This window comes from Mustelus asterias, chromosome 29 (genome assembly GCF_964213995.1).
Source record: "Mustelus asterias chromosome 29, sMusAst1.hap1.1, whole genome shotgun sequence".
NCBI classification, from domain to species: domain Eukaryota; kingdom Metazoa; phylum Chordata; class Chondrichthyes; order Carcharhiniformes; family Triakidae; genus Mustelus; species Mustelus asterias.
In genome coordinates, this window is record NC_135829.1 from 374,580 (window position 1) to 394,745 (window position 20,166).

General features: G+C 44.7%; 1 protein-coding gene across 4 annotated transcripts in view; it reads right to left on the minus strand.

The window, feature by feature from the left end:
- The window catches only part of lrrc49 (leucine rich repeat containing 49), a 240,418-nt gene that overhangs the window by 100,473 nt on the left and 119,779 nt on the right, over positions 1-20,166 (minus strand). For all 4 annotated transcript variants that reach the window (XM_078199863.1, XM_078199861.1, XM_078199862.1 and 1 more), the window contains one exon: positions 18,181-18,242. In XM_078199863.1, the coding sequence (XP_078055989.1) occupies positions 18,181-18,242 (62 nt within the window). The remainder of the gene's footprint in view (positions 1-18,180; positions 18,243-20,166) is intronic.

The window sequence follows — 20,166 nt, forward strand, 5'->3', positions numbered from 1 at the left end:
ATCCGCCTCGAAAACAGTATATTGGCGGTCTTCCGGGCGGATAGGGAGCTGGTGGTATGCAGATTTTAAGTCGATGATGGAGAACACCCGATATTGCGCAATCTGATTAATCATGTCAGATAGGCGGGGAAGGGGGTACGCGTCCAGCTGCGTGTATCGGTTAATGGTCTGACTGTAGTCAATGACCATGCGATGTTTCTCCCCAGTCTTAACAACTACTACTTGGGCTCTCCAGGGGCTGGTACTGGCCTCGATGATCCCCTCCCCTAGGAGCCGTTGTACTTCGGACCTGATAAAAACTCTGTCTCCAGCACTGTACCATCTGCTCTTGGTGGCGATGGGCTTGCAGTCGGGGGTGAGATTTTCAAACGGTGAGGGAGGGGCGACTTTAAGGGTCGTGAGGCTGCAGGTGGTGCGGGGTGGGCGATCTAAGAACTGCTGATTGCAAACAGAGAGCGGGGGAAAAGGCCCATTATACTCCATGGTGACGCTCTTAAGGTGACACAGGAAATCTAGCCCCAGGAGTACGGCAGCGCAGAATTGTGGCAGCACGAGGAGCCTGAAATCTTTGTACACTGTGCCCCGTACAGTCAGGGTTGCCACGCAGTACCAGAGGACATCCACCGAGTGGGACTTTGAAGCCATGGAGATCGTTTGCTTCACTGGCAGTATTGAAAGGGCGTAGCGATTCACTGTGTTAGGGTGAATAAAGCTCTCCGTACTCCCACAGTCAAATAAACAGTTTGTAGTGCGACCGTTTACCTCGATGTCCACCATGGACCTGGGGAGTTGGTGAGGCCTGGATTGGTCCAGTGTAATCGAAGCCACCGTTGGATTTTGCGACGCGGCTGACGGCGTCCAAGGTGGCGGCCCGCACGGCTCACACGCGGCTGAAGGTGTCCAAGATGGCGGCCCGCACGGCTCACACGCGGCTGATGACGTCCAAGATGGCGGCCCGCACAGCTCACACGCGGTTGAAGGCGTCCAAGATGGCGGCCCGCATGGCTCACACGCAGCTACCACGCCCAAGATGGTGGCCCCCGCTGGTCGCAAGCAGCGCTACTGGGCTTGGAGGTCGATTTCGCCCTGCATACCTTCACATAATGGCCCTTCTTTCCACACCCAGAGCAGATCGCATCCTTCGCCGGGCAGCCCTGTCGGGGGTGCTTCCCCAGGCCGCAGAAGTAGCACTTCGGGCCTCCGGAGACTGCCGCAGCGGTCGGGTCATTGGTGGGGCGTGGCGTGGCGTAGGCCTGCGGCCCTCCCGAGTACAGAGGTGGCGGCAACCGCGGTGTCCACGATGCACCCCCGTGGTCGGGGGTGTAGGCCTCGAGATTACGGAAGGCCACCTCTAACGAGTCGGCAAGCGCCACAGTCTTTTGTAGGTCCAGCCCACCCTGTTCCAGCAGTCGTTGTCGGATATAGTTTGATCTGATACCCGTGACATAGGCATCTCTGATTAAGTCCTCAGTGTTTTGGGCGGCTGTTACGGCCTTGCAGTTGCAGGCCCTGCCAAGTGCTCGCAACGCAGGCAGGAATTGATCGCCCGATTCTCCTGGCTGTTGTCTGCGAGTAGCCAGAAGATGTCTGGCGTAGATTTCATTAGACTGTTTGTTGTACTGGCCTTTTAAAAGTTCGATCGCACCCTCATAAGTTTCAGCGTCTCTAATCATCGAGAATACTTGATCGCTTACCCGGGTGTGGAGCACGTGTAGCTTGTCGGTTTCAGTCCGGACGACGGAGGCGGAGGCGGTGAGGAAAGTTTTGAAACATCGCAGCCAGTGATCGAAGCTGTTAGAGGCTCCTACAGCTTGAGGATCCAATTTGAGTCTATCGGGTTTTAGTATCTGCTCCATCCCAAAACTTTTGCAAATAAAATTGATGCACTATCAATCAAGCAAAGACTAGTTTGTATGCAAGAACAAATAGGCTTTTATTAGCAAAAGACTTGGAGCACACCCATGCCGATGAACTGGTCCAGAGACTGAGACAGGGGGTGGGGAGCAGTCATCTTTATACCTGGACCAGGTGGGGAGGAGTCCCAGGCAGGGCCATGTCCAGGCATGTCACACACACACAGGCAATAAGCTAACAGTGGTTTACCACAGCCTGTTCGGGTCAATGCACCTAACCAGCACATCTTTCAGACTGTAGGAGGAAACCGGAGCACCCAGAGGAAACCCACGCACACATGGGGAGAACGTGCAAATTTCACACAGACAGTGACCGAAGCAAGGAATCAAACCAGGGTCCCTGGCGCTGTGAGGCAGCAGTGCTAACCGCTGTGCCACCGTGCTGCCCCACGAGAAAGAAAGAGTAGAATTTCTCTACTATTGCAAACCTGTACGTGAGAGTCAGTCATTCCAGTTTTTTATGATAATTTTCTCTGTTACATGCCGTTAATTCAGGTTTAGAAAATGTGCAGAGAACATGCTTTTAAAATGAATTCTCTGATTGCAAGTGTCACTGGCCATGTCCATTCCTCATTCCCCTCAAGATGGTGTTAGCAAGCAACTTTTTAGAACCATCACAGCCTGTGTGGTTAAAAAACTGAGGGTGTTTAACTTGGGAGATGAACTTGAAGATAATGGTGTTTCCACATACTGATTTCCCTTGTTCTGCTGGGTGATTGAAGTTTGGGTTTCAGAGGGGCTGTAAAGAAGCCTGAGTAAATTGATGCAGTGCATCATGTAGATAGGACAAGTGGTGCACTCGTGGTGGACAGAGTGCATGTTAAAGTTAATGGATGGAATGCCAATCAAATGTGATAATGCCAGTTTTCTCAAGTGTTGTTGAAGCTGTATACATCCAGGCAACTGGACTGTATACCATCACACTCCTGTCTTCTGCCTGGAAGTAGGTAAAAACACTTTCGGGATTCAGGAAGTGAGCCACTCGACACAGAATCCGCAGCCTCCAACTGTTGGATATGATGGTGATCTAATTTAGGTGTTTAATATGATAAAGTAGTCAATACAATCCAGAGAAACTAATTCCTCACATGGGGAAATTCAAAACAAACTTAATATTAGAATTAAGCCATTTAAGTCTGAATGGAGAAAAGTTAATGGAAATCTGCAACATGCTCCTCCAACAGCCTACAGTGGATCATCTGAACTTTCAAGACTGGGACCAATAGGTATTGAGGAATATGGAACTCAGGCGAATACATGGATTTGGGCACAGATTCATTTTTTCTTTATTCATTCTTAGGATGTGGGTGTCACTGGCATGGTCAGCATTTGTTGCCCAGCATCCCTAATTGCCCTTGAACTGAGCATCTCGCTCAGCCATTTTAGAGAGCAGTTAAGAGTCAACCATATTGCTGTAGGTCTGGAGACACATGTCGGCTAGACCGGGTAAGGATGGCACATTTCCTTCTCTGAACCAGATGGGTTTTTAAACAACAATCAACAATGGTTTCATGGCCACCATCACTGAGACGAGCTTTCAATTCCAAATTTTTAATTCAAAGTAAATTGAATTGCCACGGTGGGATTTGAATCCATGTCTCCTGGATTACCATGCGTGTGGCTTTTGCTACCAAATAAACCTGTTGGACTTTAACCTGGTGTTGTTAAACTTCTTACTGTGTTTACCAAACCAGTGACGTTACCCTATTTTGGGGTAAAGCCTTTTCATCTAAATCAATTGAACGGAGGGACAAACTGAAAGGACAGTCCCTTAAAGGGATTCTGCCTTAAACAAAAAAAAACAAAGTAAAATGTGATTAAGCGGGTTCATAAGGCATCCTAGGCCCAGGAGCAGGTTCACATGGAGGTCCTCCTCTTCCCTGCCCCTCTCCATATTGGGTGCCCTTAGAACAGGAGCGTGGGGCTGAAATGCAAACAAAACTGTATTTGAAGGTTTTTTAAATAAGTGAAAAGGACATGCAGTCTACAACAACTTGTATATGGTGGCACAGTGGTTGGCACTGCTGCCTCACAGTACCAGGGACCCGGATTCAATTCCCGGCTGGAGTCGCTGTGTGGAGTTTGCACGTTCTCCCCGTGTCTGCGTGGGCTTCCTTCAGGTGCTCTGGTTTCCTCCACAGTCTGAAAGACGTGCTGGTTAGGTGCGTTGGCCATGCTAAATTCTCCCTCTACCCGAACAGGCGCCAGAGTGTGGCAACTAGGGGATTTTCAGAGTAACTTCATTGCAGTGTTAATGTAAACCTGCTTGTGACAGAAATAAATAAACTTTAAACTTAAAGTTACATGCGTGGTTCGCAGACTCCACAAGGCCTCTTCTTGGGAGTTGTGAACCGATGCATCCAACGGTTGTATGGGACTGCAGCACTCTCCACTCCAGGTCCTCGACGTTAAGCGAGGCGACGCCTCCATAAAGGGACATCCGCTGGGATCCTCTGCTGCTGGATGGCCACAAGGCTTGACCAGGTGGCAGATGAAGGCAAGGAAGTGGAGGGGTGTGCAGCAGCAGCCCATACAGGAAATCCCTCCCTGCAGTGCGAAAAGACTGAGAAAGCATTTCCATGAGGCAGCTCAGGCTATGGGGCGCCGGCTCCCGAGGCGGGGGATTCGGGGTTTGGGGCCAAGCAGGAGTGCACTCATGAAGTAGTCCACCACACACCTGGGCATACTCAAGTCCTCATGTGCCATTGGGACTGAGCACAGCTTTTTTAAGGTCATAGTTGGTTTTGGCCATGAGCTGGACATCCACCACAGCTTATATGTAGGCAAGACCATAAAAAACAGATTTCCTCCCCGAAAGGACATTAGTGATTCAAATGGGTTGTTACGACAATGGTTTCATGGTCATCATTAGACTTTTAATTCCAGATTTGTATTGGATTCAAATTTCACCAGCTGCTGTGGATTTGAACCTGGGTCCCCAGAGCATTGCCCAGCTCTCTGGCTTACTAGTCAGACGAGCTGCAGTCCCAGCACTGATCACTGTGGCACTCCACTGATTACTGCCCCCCCCCCCAAACCTGAGAAAGACCCCCCTCATCACTGCTCACTGCTACCTGTTAGTTAGCCAATCTTCTATCCTAACCAGAATGTTACCCCTAACACCATGAGCACCTTGCATTGTCACCTTTTTTGTGGCACCTTATCAAATGCTTTTGAAAATCCACATAAACAACATTGACTGGTTCTCTTCCATCTACTCTGGCTGATACCTCTTCAAAGAACTCTCGTAAATTTGTCAGACATGATTTCCCCTTCATGAAGCCATGGTGACTCTGCCTGACCAAATTATTACTTTCCAAATGCATTGCCATTCCCTCCTTAATAATCAATTCTAAGATTTTTCCAATAACTGAAGTTAGACTAACTGGCCTGTAGTTTCCTAAATTTAGTCCCCTTCCCTTTTTGAAAAAGGGTGCCGCCACATTGGCAGTTTTCCAATTCTTTGGCACAGTTCCAGAATCCAAGGAAGTTTGGAAAATGACTACCAATGCATCCACAATCTATGTAGTTATCTCCTTTAAGATCCTGGGGTGTGAACCATCAGGTCCGGGGGACTTGTCAGCCTTTAACCCCACTAGTTTGCCTAAAACTAATTCTCTGGTGATGCTGACTGTATTTAATCCTCCCCTATATTTTAACGATTTCTGGAATACTTGTAGTATCCTCTACAGTAAAGACCAATGCAAGATATCCATTTAACTCCTCTGCCATTTCCTTGCAACAAATTTCCTCCTACAAAACTGATCCATAGTAAACATAAAGAGGCAAGCTCCAGAGGGATTAATGGAGTTGCTAAGAGGTAGCTGATTAAGATGCCTGCCATTTTATTGATAAATTGTGTGTTATAATATTGTGTCCTTTGTAAACAAACAAGTCATAGCTTGGAGGCTTGTGAGTTCCTTCTTTCATTGAACAGCTTACTGCACATTTCTTTTCCTTCAATTAAAACACACCAGCCTGTATGCAGGCTCTTCTCTGTATCATGTACAGAACAATTGGATGAGGTCCCGATTTCATTTTTATATTCATTAAAAGCTGCGGTCAGCCAAAGGTCAGGAGTGCTTTTATGGATCTAAAATAGTTTTTATTACATTGGACTTGCACTAAAGTCCAGGTTTTTAATTCATCCATCACCGTGGAGAGAGGGGGGAGGTAAAGTAGTACAGAGCACAGCCAAACTAAACTTGGAAATACGCAGTTAATTTAGTTTGAAACATTACGTCTTGCATTTACTTCTTCAAATGGTTGCATGATGACTTGAACTGGTAGGAAGTTATGGGGACAATTTAATCTCCACCCACTTGATAGAAACCAGGAGGTGTGCAGTTAAAATCATTCAGGCTATTCACCCACCAACAAGATGCCAGATTCCACTGTTACAATTCTGAACCTACTCCCTTGAGCAGGTGACAAGAACTGGCAGCATCCTGTTAGGTGTTTTTGATGTCACTGGGACCCAGATGCAATTTTAACTGGTAATGTTAGACAAGGTAATGGAAAAAGGAGCAATATCAAAACAAGTGTGCCTCTCCAGCCAGCACCCAGAAATCTAAAGCCTCTGGCTCTGACCCCAGCAACCATCCGATCACCCCAAACTTTTCCTCACCTTCTGAATGAGAGACCCAACAAGATGACCTTGGAAGTCGATCCCAGCATCTACCTTGTTTCAGCAACCAGCAATTGAGTTACCCAATTTTGTGCTGTTTTCTGCCATTCTGGGCAGGATATAAATGAGGCTCAAGGAGTTAAAATAGCCTGGTTCTCATTTCTGGAGCAAGAGGTGAGTATCCATCTTGCTACATGCTCAACCAAACATAAGAAAAAGAAACAGGAGTAGACCATTAAGTCACTGAGATTGCTCCTCCAATTCACTAAGATCATGGTGAATCTGATTGTGGCTCTAACTCCACTTTCCTGCTGTTCCCGATGACCCTCGACCCTCATTGCAATCAATAATCTAACGCACAATTGAATACATTCGTTGACCCAGCCTCCTCTGTTTTCTGTGAAAGAGAATTCCTAAGGTGAAGGACCCTTTGAGAGAAGAAATGCTTCCTCATCACTATCTTAAATGGGAGACCCCTTATTTTTAAACTAAGCTCCCCAGTTTTAATCCCCCCACAATAGGAAACATCCTCTAAGCATCTACCTTGTCGAGCCCCCTCAGAATCGTATCTGTTTCAATGAGATTCCCTCTCATTCTTCTAAACACCAATGAGTATAGATTCAACCTGCTCACCCTTTCCTCAAAAGACAATTCTTTCATCCCAGGAATCAGCCTAGTGGACCTTCCAGTGAATCTAAGATGGGGTTCAGCCTTGCACAGAAATATGATCAGTGAACTGTCAGTATTACTTACATATATAGGTCAGTCATGAAGATTACAGCATACAGCTAACCATACTGAAGGATCCTTTAAAACAGTGGTTCCCAAACTTTTTTCACTGGGCCGCACTTTCGGAATAAAAATTTGCTCACGCCACACCAAATCTTTTATTGATAAGAAATACATTTTTAAAAAAAACAACTCCTAGCAGTGCTTGATTCATAACATAGAACACAACTACTTTATAATATGATTTCATAGAATCCTACAGTGCAGAAAAAAGCCATTCAGCCCATCGAGTCTGCACCAACCACAATCCCACCCAGGCCCGATCCACATATCCCTACATATTTACCCACTAACCCCTCTAACCTATGCATCCCGGGACACTAAGGGGCAATTTAGAATGGCCAATCAACCTAGCCCGCACATCTTTGGACTGTGGGAGGAAACCGGAGCACCCGGAGGAAACCCACACAGACACAGGGAGAATGTGCAAACTCCACACAGACAGCAACCCGAGCCGGGATTCGAACCCAGGTCCCTGGAGCTGTGAAGTAGCAGTGCTAACCACTGTGCTACCGTGCCGTCCCGTCCCATGATCATGGGACATCCAGAAAGTATAAAACAATCACTTTGGAAAAATATCTAAACCATGTTTAAATGTTTCTTTGATTGTCCTTAAATCTTTCTGCCACACTTGCCATCCTCTCTTGCCGCACCAGTGTGGCGCGCCGCACCCTTTGGGAACCACTGCTTTAAAATGTTTCAATAAGGTAACAAATCATGAAAGACTTTGTTTCTAATATCTTGCCTAAATAGTCATTATGCATGAGGTTTGACAATGAGTCAAGCTCTTCAGTCTTGATCAGCACTGCCAATCTTGCCCTCATCTAACATCCAGTGCCATTCCAGAAAGGATCGCTGAATATAGATTAGGAGCAAGAATCTCTATTATTTATCCCATCCTAATCCCCAGGGAACTTGGACTAATTCTCACATTGTCCCAACTAAGATCAACTCACACACAACACTGAATGGATACTGACCTGGGATATGGATAAACTCACTGATCAACTTCACTCTGTTAAAATATGTTGTGAAATGCAGTTCTTAGACAATCATATAACGATGGAATGATACAGTACAGAAGGCCATTCGGCTCATCATACCTGTGCTAGCTCTGTGGTAGTGCTATCCAATTGTCTCACTCCCCTGCTCTTTCACCAAAGTCCTATATTCTTTTCCTTTTCACATTTGAAGTTACTATTGAGTTCCTTTTCAAGCAATATTTCACACCATAACAACCCCACAACAGAATTTGTTTTTAATGTCGTCTGATTCATTTACCAATTGCCTTAAGTATGTGTCTTCTCAATCCATCATCATAAGCATTCATGATTTTGAACACCTCCGTCAAATCTTATCTTAATCTTCCATTCTCAAAGGAGAATAGCTTCATCAGTCATTCTGCATAACTCAAGGCCTTCATCCCTGATACCATTCTAGTAAATCTCTTTTTCAACCTGGTCCGGATGGGATTTATCCAAGGATTCTCTGGGAGGCAAGAGAAGTGATTGCAGAGCCTCTGGCTCTGATCTTCAGGTCGTCGTTGGCCTCTGGTATAGTACCAGAAGATTGGAGGTTAGCGAATGTTGTCCCATTGTTTAAGAAGGGGAACAGAGACTTCCCCGGGAATTATAGACCGGTGAGTCTCACTTCTGTTGTCGGCAAGATGTTGGAAAAAATTATAAGGGATAGGATTTATAGTTATTTGGAGAGTAATGAATTGATAGGTGATAGTCAGCATGGTTTTGTGGCAGGTAGGTCGTGCCTTACTAACCTTATTGAGTTTTTTGAGAAAGTGACCAAGGAGGTGGATGGGGGCAAGGCAGTGGACGTGGTATATATGGATTTTAGTAAGGCGTTTGATAAGGTTCATCATGGTAGGCTTCTGCAGAAAATGCAGATGTATGGGATTGGGGGTGATCTAGGAAATTGGATCAGGAATTGGCTAGCGGATAGGAAACAGAGGGTGGTGGTTGATAGTAAATATTCATCATGGAGTGCGGTTACAAGTGGTGTACCTCAGGGATCTGTTTTGGGGCCACTGCTGTTTGTAATATTTATTAATGATCTGGATGAGGGTATAGTTGGGTGGATTAGCAAATTTGCTGATGACACCAAAGTCGGTGGTGTGGTAGACAGTGAGGAAGGGTGTCGTAGTTTGCAGGAAGACTTAGACAGGTTGCAAAGTTGGGCCGAGAGGTGGCGGATGGAGTTTAATGCGGAGAAGTGTGAGGTAATTCACTTTGGTAGGAATAACAGATGTGTTGAGTATAGGGCTAACGGGAGGACTTTGAATAGTGTGGAGGAGCAGAGGGATCTAGGTGTATGTGTGCATAGATCCCTGAAAGTTGGGAATCAAGTAGATAAGGTTGTTAAGAAGGCATATGGTGTCTTGGCGTTTATTGGTAGGGGGATTGAATTTAGGAGTCGTAGCGTTATGTTGCAACTGTACACAACTCTGGTGCGGCCGCACTTGGAGTACTGTGTGCAGTTCTGGTCCCCACATTACAGGAAGGATGTGGAGGCTTTGGAGAGGGTGCAGAGGAGGTTTACCAGGATGTTGCCTGGTATGGAGGGGAGATCCTATGAGGAGAGGCTGAGGGATTTGGGATTGTTTTCGCTGGAAAGGCGGCGGCTAAGAGGGGATCTTATTGAAACATATAAGATGATTAGAGGTTTAGATAGGGTGGATAGTGATAGCCTTTTTCCTCTGATGGAGAAATCCAGCACGAGGGGGCATGGCTTTAAATTGAGGGGGGGTAGTTATAGAACCGATGTCAGGGGTAGGTTCTTTACCCAGAGGGTGGTGAGGGATTGGAATGCCCTGCCAGCATCAGTAGTAAATGCGCCTAGTTTGGGGGCGTTTAAGAGATCCGTAGATAGGTTCATGGACGAAAAGAAATTGGTTTAGGTTGGAGGGTCACAGTTTTTTTTTTTAACTGGTCGGTGCAACATCGTGGGCCGAAGGGCCTGTTCTGCGCTGTAATGTTCTATGTTCTATGTTCTATGTTCTATGTTCTAAGGCCAAATATTCTTCCTAAAATGTGGTGCCTAGGTTTCAAAATAATTCTTCAGCTGCTGCTTAACCTGCATTTCATACAGATTTAGCATAACCCTCTTGCTTTTGTACTCTATTCCTGGATTAATAAATCCAACAAAGAACAAAGAACAATACAGCACAGGAACAGGCCCTTCGGCCCTCCAAGCCTGTGCCGCTCATGTGCCCACTAGACCATTCTTTTGTATCCTTCTATTCCCAGTCTGTTCATGTGGCTATCTAGATAAGTCTTAAACGATCCCAGTGTGTCCGCCTCAATTACCTTGCTTGGCAGTGCATTCCAGGCCCCCACCACCCTCTGTGTAAAATACGTCCCCCTGACATCTGTGTTGAACCTTGCCCCCATCACCTTGAACCCGTGACCCCTTGTGTTCGTCACCTCCGACCTGGGAAAAAGCTTCCCACTGTTCACTCTATCTATGCCCTTCATAATTTTATACACCTCTATTAGGTCGCCCCTCATCCTCCGTCTTTCCAGGGAGAACAACCCCAGTTTACCCAATCTCTCCTCATAGCTAAGACCCTCCATACCAGGCAACATCTTGGTAAACCTTCTCTGTACTCTCTCCAAAGCCTCCACGTCCTTCTGGTAGTGTGGCGACCAGAACTGGACGCAGTACTCCAAATGTGGCCTAACCACAGTTGCAACATCATATGCCAATTTTTATATTCTATGCCCCGTCCAATAAAGGCAAGCATGCCATATGCCTTCTTCACCACCCTCTCCACCTGTGCTGCCACCTTTAAGGATCTGTGGACTTGTACACCCAGGTCCCTCTGTGTGTCTATACTCCTGATGGTTCTGCCATTTATTGTATAGCTCCCCCTTACATTAGATCTACTGAAATGCATCACTTCGCATTTATCTGGATTAAATTCCACCTGCCATTTCTCCGCCCAATGTTCCAACCTATCTATATCCTGCTGTATTCTCTGACAATGTTCATCACTATCCGCAACTCGAGCAATCTTCGTGTCGTCCGCAAACTTACTGATCACAGCAGCTACATCTTCCTCCAAATCATTTATATATATCACAAACAGCAGAGGTCCCAGTACAGAGCCCTGCGGAACACCACTAGTCACAGACCTCCAACCGGAAAAAGACCCCTCCACTGCTACGCTCTGTCTTCTATGGCTAAGCCAGTTCTCCACCCATCTAGCTAGCTCACCTTTTATCCCGTGAGGTTTAACCTTTTGCACCAGCCTGCCATGAGGGACCTTGTCAAGCGCTTTACTAAAATCCATATAGACGACATCCACGGCCCTTCCCTCGGCAATCGTTTTTGTCACCTCCTCAAAAAACTCAACCAAATTTGTGAGGCATGACCTCCCTCGTACAAAACCATGCTGTCTATTGCTAATGAGATTATTCAGTTCTAAATGTGCATATATCCTATCTCTAAGAATCTTCTCCAACAACTTCTCTACCACAGACGTCAAGCTCACCGGCCTATAATTACCCAGGTTATCCTTGCTACCCTTCTTAAATAACGGGACCACATTTGCTATCCTCCAACCTCTGGGACCACACCTGTGTCCAGTGAAGAGACAAAGATTTCTGTTAGAGGCCCAGCAATTGCATCTCTCACCTCCCTGAGGAGTGTAGGATAAATGCCATCCGGCCCTGGGGATTTGTCTGTCTTAATGTTTCCTAAAAAACCTAACACTTCCTCCCTTGTAATTGAGATTTTCTCTAACGGGTCAACACATCTCTCTAAGACACTACCAGTCAACATGTCCCTCTCCTTTGTGAATACTGATGCAAAGTATTCGTTTAGGATCTCACCTACTTCCTTTGGTTCTTAGCATAATTCCCCTCCTTTGTCCCTGAGAGGTCCAATTCTTTCACTAACAACCCTCTTGTTCCTAACGTATGTATAAAATGCCTGAGGATTCTCCTTAATCCTGTCTGCCAAGGACATTTCATTACCCCTTTTTGCCCTTCTAAGTCCCTATTTGAGTTATTTTCTACTTTCTCTGTATTCCTCCACTGCTCCATCTGTCTTTAGCTGTCTGGACCTCATGTATGCCTCTTTTTCTTTTTGATTAGAGCCACAATTTCACTGGTTATCCACGGCTCTCGAATCCTACCTTTCCTATCCTTCCTCTTTACAGGCACAGCCTGTCCTGCAGTCTATCAACTGCTCCTTAAAAGACTCCCACATGCCAGATGTGGATTTACCCTCAAACAGCCTCTCCCAATCAACAGCCACCAAATCCTGCCTAATCCGGCTGTAGTTAGCCTTCCCCCAATTCAGCACCTTACCCAGAGGACAACACTCATCTTTTTCCATTACTATTCTAAAGTTTACAGAATTGTGGTCACTATTTGCCACATGTTCCCCTACTGAAACTCTGATGACCTGACCGGGCTCATTCCCCAGTACTAGGTCCAGTTTGGCCCCCTCTCTAGTTGGACTGTCAACATATCAAGGAGATCATTTTTTAAAACAGCCTTTTCAACTTGTCTTGCCACCTTCAAAGATTTTTATACATACAACTCCGGATCTCTCAGGTTCCTGCACCATTGTGACATTTAGTTTACAATAACAATCTGATTTTTGTTCAAATGTCCTCCTGAAGTCTCTAAGATCTCTAGAAGAGATCCCTTTCGCTTTTCATCTCTGATCAAATTAGAGTTCTTTTTGCTCTTGCAATTTCAATCACCTACTCATTGGTCTTTTAAAAAAATCATTCATGGGATCTCACTGGTTGGGACAGCATTTATTGCCCATCCCTAATTGCCCTTGAACTCAGTGGCTTGCTGGGCCATTTTAGTGCACAGTTAAGAGTCAACTCCCCATTGTTGTGGAGTTGGAGTCACATAGAGTCATATAGGTTTACAGCATGGAAACAGGCTCTTCGGCCCAACTTCTCCATGCCGTCCCTTTTTTTAAACCCCCAAGCTAGTCCCAATCACCAGCGTTTAGCCCATATCCCTCTATACCCATCTTACCCATGTAACTGTCTAAATGCTTTTTAAAAGACAGAATTGTACCCGCCTCTATTACTACCTCTGGCAGCTTGTTCCAGACACTCACCACCCTGTGTGTGAAAGAATTGCCCATCTGGACACTTCTGTATCTCCCCCCTCTCACCTTAAACCTATGCCCACTAGTTTTAGACTCCCCTACCTTTGGGAAAAGATATTGACTATCTAGCTGATCTATGCCCCTCATTATTTTATAGACCTCTATAAGATCACCCCTAAGCCTCCTACGCTCCACAGAAAAAAGTCCCAGTCTATCCAGCCTCTCCTTATAACTCAAACCATCAAGTCCTGGTAGCATCCTACTAAGTCTTTTCTGCACTGTTTCTAGTTTAAGAATATCCTTTCTATGATAGGGTGACAGAACCGTACACTGTATTCCAAATGTGGCCTTACCAATGTCTTCTACAACTTCAACAAGACGTCCCAACTCCTGTATTCAGTGTTCTGACCAATGAAACCAAGCATGCTGAATGCCTTCTTCACCACTCTGTCCACCTGTGACTCCACTTTCAAGGAGCTATGGACCTGCACCCTTAGATCTCTTTGTTCTATAACTCTCCCCAACGCCATACCATTAACTGAGTAAGTCCTGCGCTGGTTCGATCGACCAAAGTGCATCATCTCATAATTATCTCAATTAAACTTCATCCGTCATTCGTCAGCCCACTGGCCCAATTGATCAAGATCCCTTTGCAATCCTAGATAACCTTCTGCACTGTCCACTATGCCATTGATCTTGGTGTCATCTGCAAACTTACTAATCATGCCTACTAAATTCTCATCCAAATCATGAATATAAATGACAAATAACAGTTGACCCAGCACCGATTCCTGAGGCACACGGCTGGTCACAAGCCTCCAGTTTGAAAAACAAACCTCTACAACCACCCTCTGGCTTCTGTCATCAAGCCAATTTTGTATCCATTTGGCGACCTCATCCTGGATCCCGTGAGATTTAACCTGATGCAACAACCTGCCATGCGGTACCTTGTCAAAGGTCTTGCTAAAGTCCATGTAGACAACATCAGCTGCACTGTCCTCTTCTACCTACTTGATTACCCCTTCAAAAAACTCAATCAAATTTATGAAACATGATTTTCCACTCACAAAGCCATGATAACTGTCCCTAATCAGTCCTTGCGTCCCTAAATGCCTGTAGATCCTGTCTCTCAAAATACCTTCTGACAACTTACCCACTACAGATATGAGGCTTACCGGCCTGTAGTTCCCAAGCTTTTCCCTGCAGCCCTTCTTAAACAAAGGCACAACATTTGCCACCCTCCAATCTTCAGGCACCTCACCCGTGACTATCGATGATTCAAATATCTCTGCTCGGGGACCCGCAATTTCCTCCCTAGCCTCCCACAATGTCCTGGGATACACTTCATCAGGTCTCGGGAACTTATCTACCTTGATGCACTTTAAGACTTCCAGCACCTCTTTCTCTATTGTATGTACACTTCTCAAGAAATCACTATTTATTTCCCCAAGTTCCCTAACAGCCTTGCTTTTCTCAACAGTGAATACGGATGAGAAATATTCATTTAGGATCTCACCCATCTCTTGTGAATCCGCACATAGATGACCTTGTTGATCCTTAAGAAATCCTACTCTCTCCCTAGTTACTCTTTTGCCCTTTATATACTTGTAGAAGCTCTTTGGACTTTCCTTAGCCTTATCTGCCAAAACAATCTCGTTCCCTCCTGATTTCTCTCTTAACTCTACTCCTACACCCCCTATACTCTTCAAGGGATCCACTTGATCCCAGCTGCTATGCATACCATGTGCCTCCTTCTTCTTCTTAACTAGGGCCTCAATATCCCGAGTCATCCAGGGTTCCCTGCTTCTACCAGCCTTATCTTTCACTCTAAGAGGAATGTGCTGACCGTGAACTCTGGTTAACACACTTTTGAAAGCTTCCCACTTACCAGACGTCCCTTTGTCTTCCCACAGACTCCCCCAATTAACTGTGAAAAGTTCCTGCCTGATATCATCAAAATTGTCCTTGCCCCAATTTAGAATTTTAACTTTTGGGCCAGACCTATCATTCTCCATAGCTATCTTAAAACTAATGGAATTATGGTCACTGGTCCCAAAGTGATCCCTCACTGACACTTCTGTCACCTGCCCTTCCTTATTTCCCAAGAGGAGGTCAAGTTTTGCCCCCTCTCTAGTTGGGCCATCCACATACTGAATGAGAAATTCCTCCTGAATACACTCAACAAATTTCTCTCCATCCAACCCTCTAATACTATGGCTGTCCCAGTCAATGTTGGGAAAGTTAAAATCCCCTACTATTACCACCCTATTTTTCTTGGAGCTATCTGTAATCTCCTTAAGATATTTGCTCCTCAATTTCCCGCTGACTATTTGGGGGCCTATAGTACAACCCTATCAAAGTGATTTCCCCCTTCTTATTTCTCAGTTCTACCCATATAAACTCAGTGGCCAAACCCTCGGATATATCCCCTCTCAGTACTGCCATGATGCTTTTCTTAATCAAAAGTGTAACTCCCCCTCCTCTCTTACCTCCTGTTCTATCTTTCGTATGGCATCTGTACCCTGGAACATTGAGCTGCCAGTCCTGTCCCTCCCTTGGTCATGTTTCAGTAATTGCTATAATATCCCAGTCCCGCGTACCCATCCATGCCCTGAGTTATTCTGCCTTGCCCGTCAGGTCTCTTGCACTGAAATAAATGCAGTTTAATTTGGACTTCCCTTGCTCTCTGTCTTGGTTTTGCCTGCTCGGTTTAGTACGAGGATGACTGACACTGCCTTTACTATTTAATGTGCTCTCTTTAACTTCTGTGCTGTTCTTAACCTTCTCTTCTGTCTCCCTCCTGCTTTGGGTCCCACCTTCCAAACTAGTTTAAACTCTCCCAAGTGGCTCCAGCAAATCTCCCGCCAGGTTATTAGGATCTGTAGGCCAGACCAGGCAAGAATGGCTGATTTCCTTCCCTAGAGGACATTATTGAACCAGATGGGTTTTTACAACAATCAACAATGGTTTCATGGAGTCTTCATTAGATTTCTAATTCAACATTTTTAATAATTTGAATATGGAATTTTTAGTATATGTCATAGCAACCACAATTTCTTCCACCGAGCTTTACTTATCATGCTGGTTTCTGAGACATACAAAAAGTGGTTAGAATGTAGCATTTTATGAGCTTTTTCGAGCTCAAGCTTACGAGCTTGAGTTTTCTAGTTGTTAACACATCCATCACCTTCACAAAATTACTTCTCGCTATCTCTATCCTTCTGACTTCAACATTGCACATACCATCTCTCACAACATGGTTCTCTTTAATCTCATCTTCTACCCCACCAAACTGTGCTTTACCAGATCATGATCATCCACTTGCACTTGTATGTTACATATAACACCAAGCACATATTCCACTACCTTCTCCTCTTTGCTTTCTGGAGCGGATATTTTATCCAGGATACCCTCATCTACACTTCCACATTCCCCAATTCCAACTCGTGTCTTCTTCTTGTAAATCCTCAGCACATGGAGCATCTATGCACTCACATCCTCTTCATATCCCTTTCCTGTCACTAGCTTTCTTTATCTATTTTAACAATACAACTATAGTCAGTGTCGTTCCTCGCTTTTTCTCCTCAGCACAAAATACCCTATCCTTCATGCTTTTCTCGCACCTTATACTTTAATTATGCTAAAATGAATACTCATTGCATCATTGTTTATTATCAAGGATCAAGTCTATAGAATGCCTCACCTTCCTCTGTGTTTCCTGCCTCCAACAATAGACAACCTTTTAACACCAAATTTCCATATTATTCAACTACAATTTCTGATGTCCTTCATTTTTTTTCTCCTACTCACTTGAATCTCAGTGAAATCATGCATTATGGAATAAAATTCTCAATAATGTGACTGCTAATGGTGCTAATGACAAAAAAGAAAGATGGTTGCCCTTGATCAGGTCTAAAATATAGATGCCAATCAAGGGGTTCTATCCAAACAGTCCCATAAATGGGCAAATTTATTGCTGGTTGAACACATGACCTTCATGTGAGACAAACAATAAATAAAGGTAACTTCAGATATTACGTAATTGCAGATTAATATCAGTGCACACATTTAAAACTTAATTAGGTTATTTAGAACATTCAGAATTTAAAAAAAACTTTTGTTTCTACAAAGACGTTCCTGTTATAGCTCACTGCTTTGTAACATACTCACAGCCAAGTTCAGTGACGGTTAGTAATAAATTTTGTATGTTATTAGCCACATCCTACAAGTTACAAAAATGGATAAAAAATGCCTAACTGCAGCACAATTTAATCAATGATCATTTCATAACAAATAAACACACTGTGCAAAGGCAGTAAGTTTAATATTGATAGTAAATAATCCTTAAACCTGTGAACTAAAATCTGCATTTGTGTAACAGAATATGAGCATTTGTCTGTTGCTGCACAATTCCTAGTTTCTGAATGCCCTTCACTGAGTCACTGATAAATTGCTGCAGTGAACATGCTCTGACTTAAATTTACCCAAGCAATTAAAATTGGTGCTTAGTATGCAAGCCAGTAATGAGCCAAAATAAAGTCAAGCAAATTATAGAAAATCATTAGCTTTAATCAATATTATCTTAAATTAACTGTAATATTACACAGTGATTGAAATGCACCAAGGTGAAATACAAAAACGTTTGTGAAGATATTCTTTACCTGCTCATAAGAAAGGCTTCTGTACTTTAACAAAGTGAAAACTTATGCCTTGGAGGGTAACGGGTGCTTTTAATGAGTAGAAAAATGTAGCTCTTACCTGGATATGTTGTTAAAGCTGAGGAAGAACCTTTGGAGCCGAGGTAACGTGTCTGCATCTCTCTGTAAAGGAGAAAAGATCAGGGAGTCATCAGCAATAATGTGTTTAACATCCCAGCAGCCTTTGGATGGGTTCCTGCAGCTCCATTTACTGCAGTCTTTTCATTGGTTTTTGCTTGCAGTGAGCGGTGCTTCCTGCTTGTAGTTAAGCATTGCAGGAGAATACAGAGATCTACTCAGGCTGATGAGCTGATGTATTTGCCAGGTAAAGTGTAGGGATGCAGCTCCTCTCTCACTGCATGGGCTCTCCGGAGGAACAACTTGCTGCATCAGCATTTCAGATGCAGAAGAAACCGGAGTAATCACTGTGCAATATCACCAATTGGCTTTTAAAGCTGCCACTCATAAACGAGCTCCCTCCATTAAACTGCCGGTTATACTTTTGCTGTACCCCTCAAAAAAACGACAACAACAATTTTTTCCAGTTCCACGCAGTCATGTAAGTACGGCTTTATATTTTTTATATTTAATTCAAAAGTAAATGCTTCTGAAAAGAGTACAAATGGTCTATAAAAAATACATAGAATATAGAACAGTACAGCACAGAGCAGGCCCTTCGGCCCACGATGTTGTGCCGAGCTTTATCTGAAACCAAGATCAAGCTATCCCACTCCCTATCATCCTGGTGTGCTCCATGTGCCTATCCAATAACCGCTTAAATATTCCTAAAGTGTCTGACTCCACTATCACTGCAGGCAGTCCATTCCACACCCCAACCACTCTCTGCTTAAAGAACCTACCTCTGATATCCTTCCTATATCTCCCACCACGAACCCTATAGTTATGCCCCCTTGTAATAGCTCCATCCACCCGAGGAAATAGTCTTTGAACGTTCACTCGATCTATCCCCTTCATCATTTTATAAACCTCTATTAAGTCTCCCCTCAGCCTCCTCCGCTCCAGAGAGAACAGCCCTAGCTCCCTCAACCTTTCCTCATAAGACCTACCCTCCAAACCAGGCAACATCCTGGTAACTCTCCTCTGCACTCTTTCCACCGCTTCCACATGCTTCTTATAGTGAGGTGACCAGAACTGCACACAATATTCCAAATGTGGTCTCACCAACGTCCTGTACAGTTGCAGCATAACCCCACGGCTCTTAAACTCCAACCCCCTGTTAATAAAAGCTAACACACTATAGGCCTTCTTCACAGCTCTATCCACTTGAGTGGCAACCTTTAGAGATCTGTGGATATGGACCCCAAGATCTCTCTGTTCCTCCACAGTCTTCAGAACCCTACCTTTGACCCTGTAATCCACATTTAAATTAGTCCTACCAAAATGAATCACCTCACATTTATCAGGGTTAAACTCCATCTGCCATTTTTCAGCCTAGCTTTGCATCCTATCTATGTCTCTTTGCAGCCTACAACAGCCCTCCACCTCATCCACTACTCCACCAATCTTGGTGTCATCAGCAAATTTACTGATCCACCCTTCAGCCCCCTCCTCTAAGTCATTAATAAAAATCACAAAGAGCAGAGGACCAAGCACTGATCCCTGTGGCACTCCGCTAGCAACCTGCCTCCAGTCCGAAAATTTTCCATCCACCACCACCCTCTGTCTTCGATCAGATAGCCAGTTACCTATCCAATCGGCCAACTTTCCCTCTATCCCACACCTCCTTACTTTCATCATAAGCCGACCATGGGGGACCTTATCAAACGCCTTACTAAAATCCATGTATATGACATCAACTGCCCTACCTTCATCAGCACACTTAGTTACCTCCTCAAAAAATTCAATCAAATTTGTGAGGCACGACTTGCCCTTCACGAATCCGTGCTGACTATCCCGGATTAATCCGCATCTTTCTAAATGGTCGTAAATCCCATCCCTAAGGACCTTTTCCATCAATTTACCAACCACCGAAGTGAGACTAACCGGTCTATAATTACCAGGGTCATTTCTATTCCCTTTCTTAAAC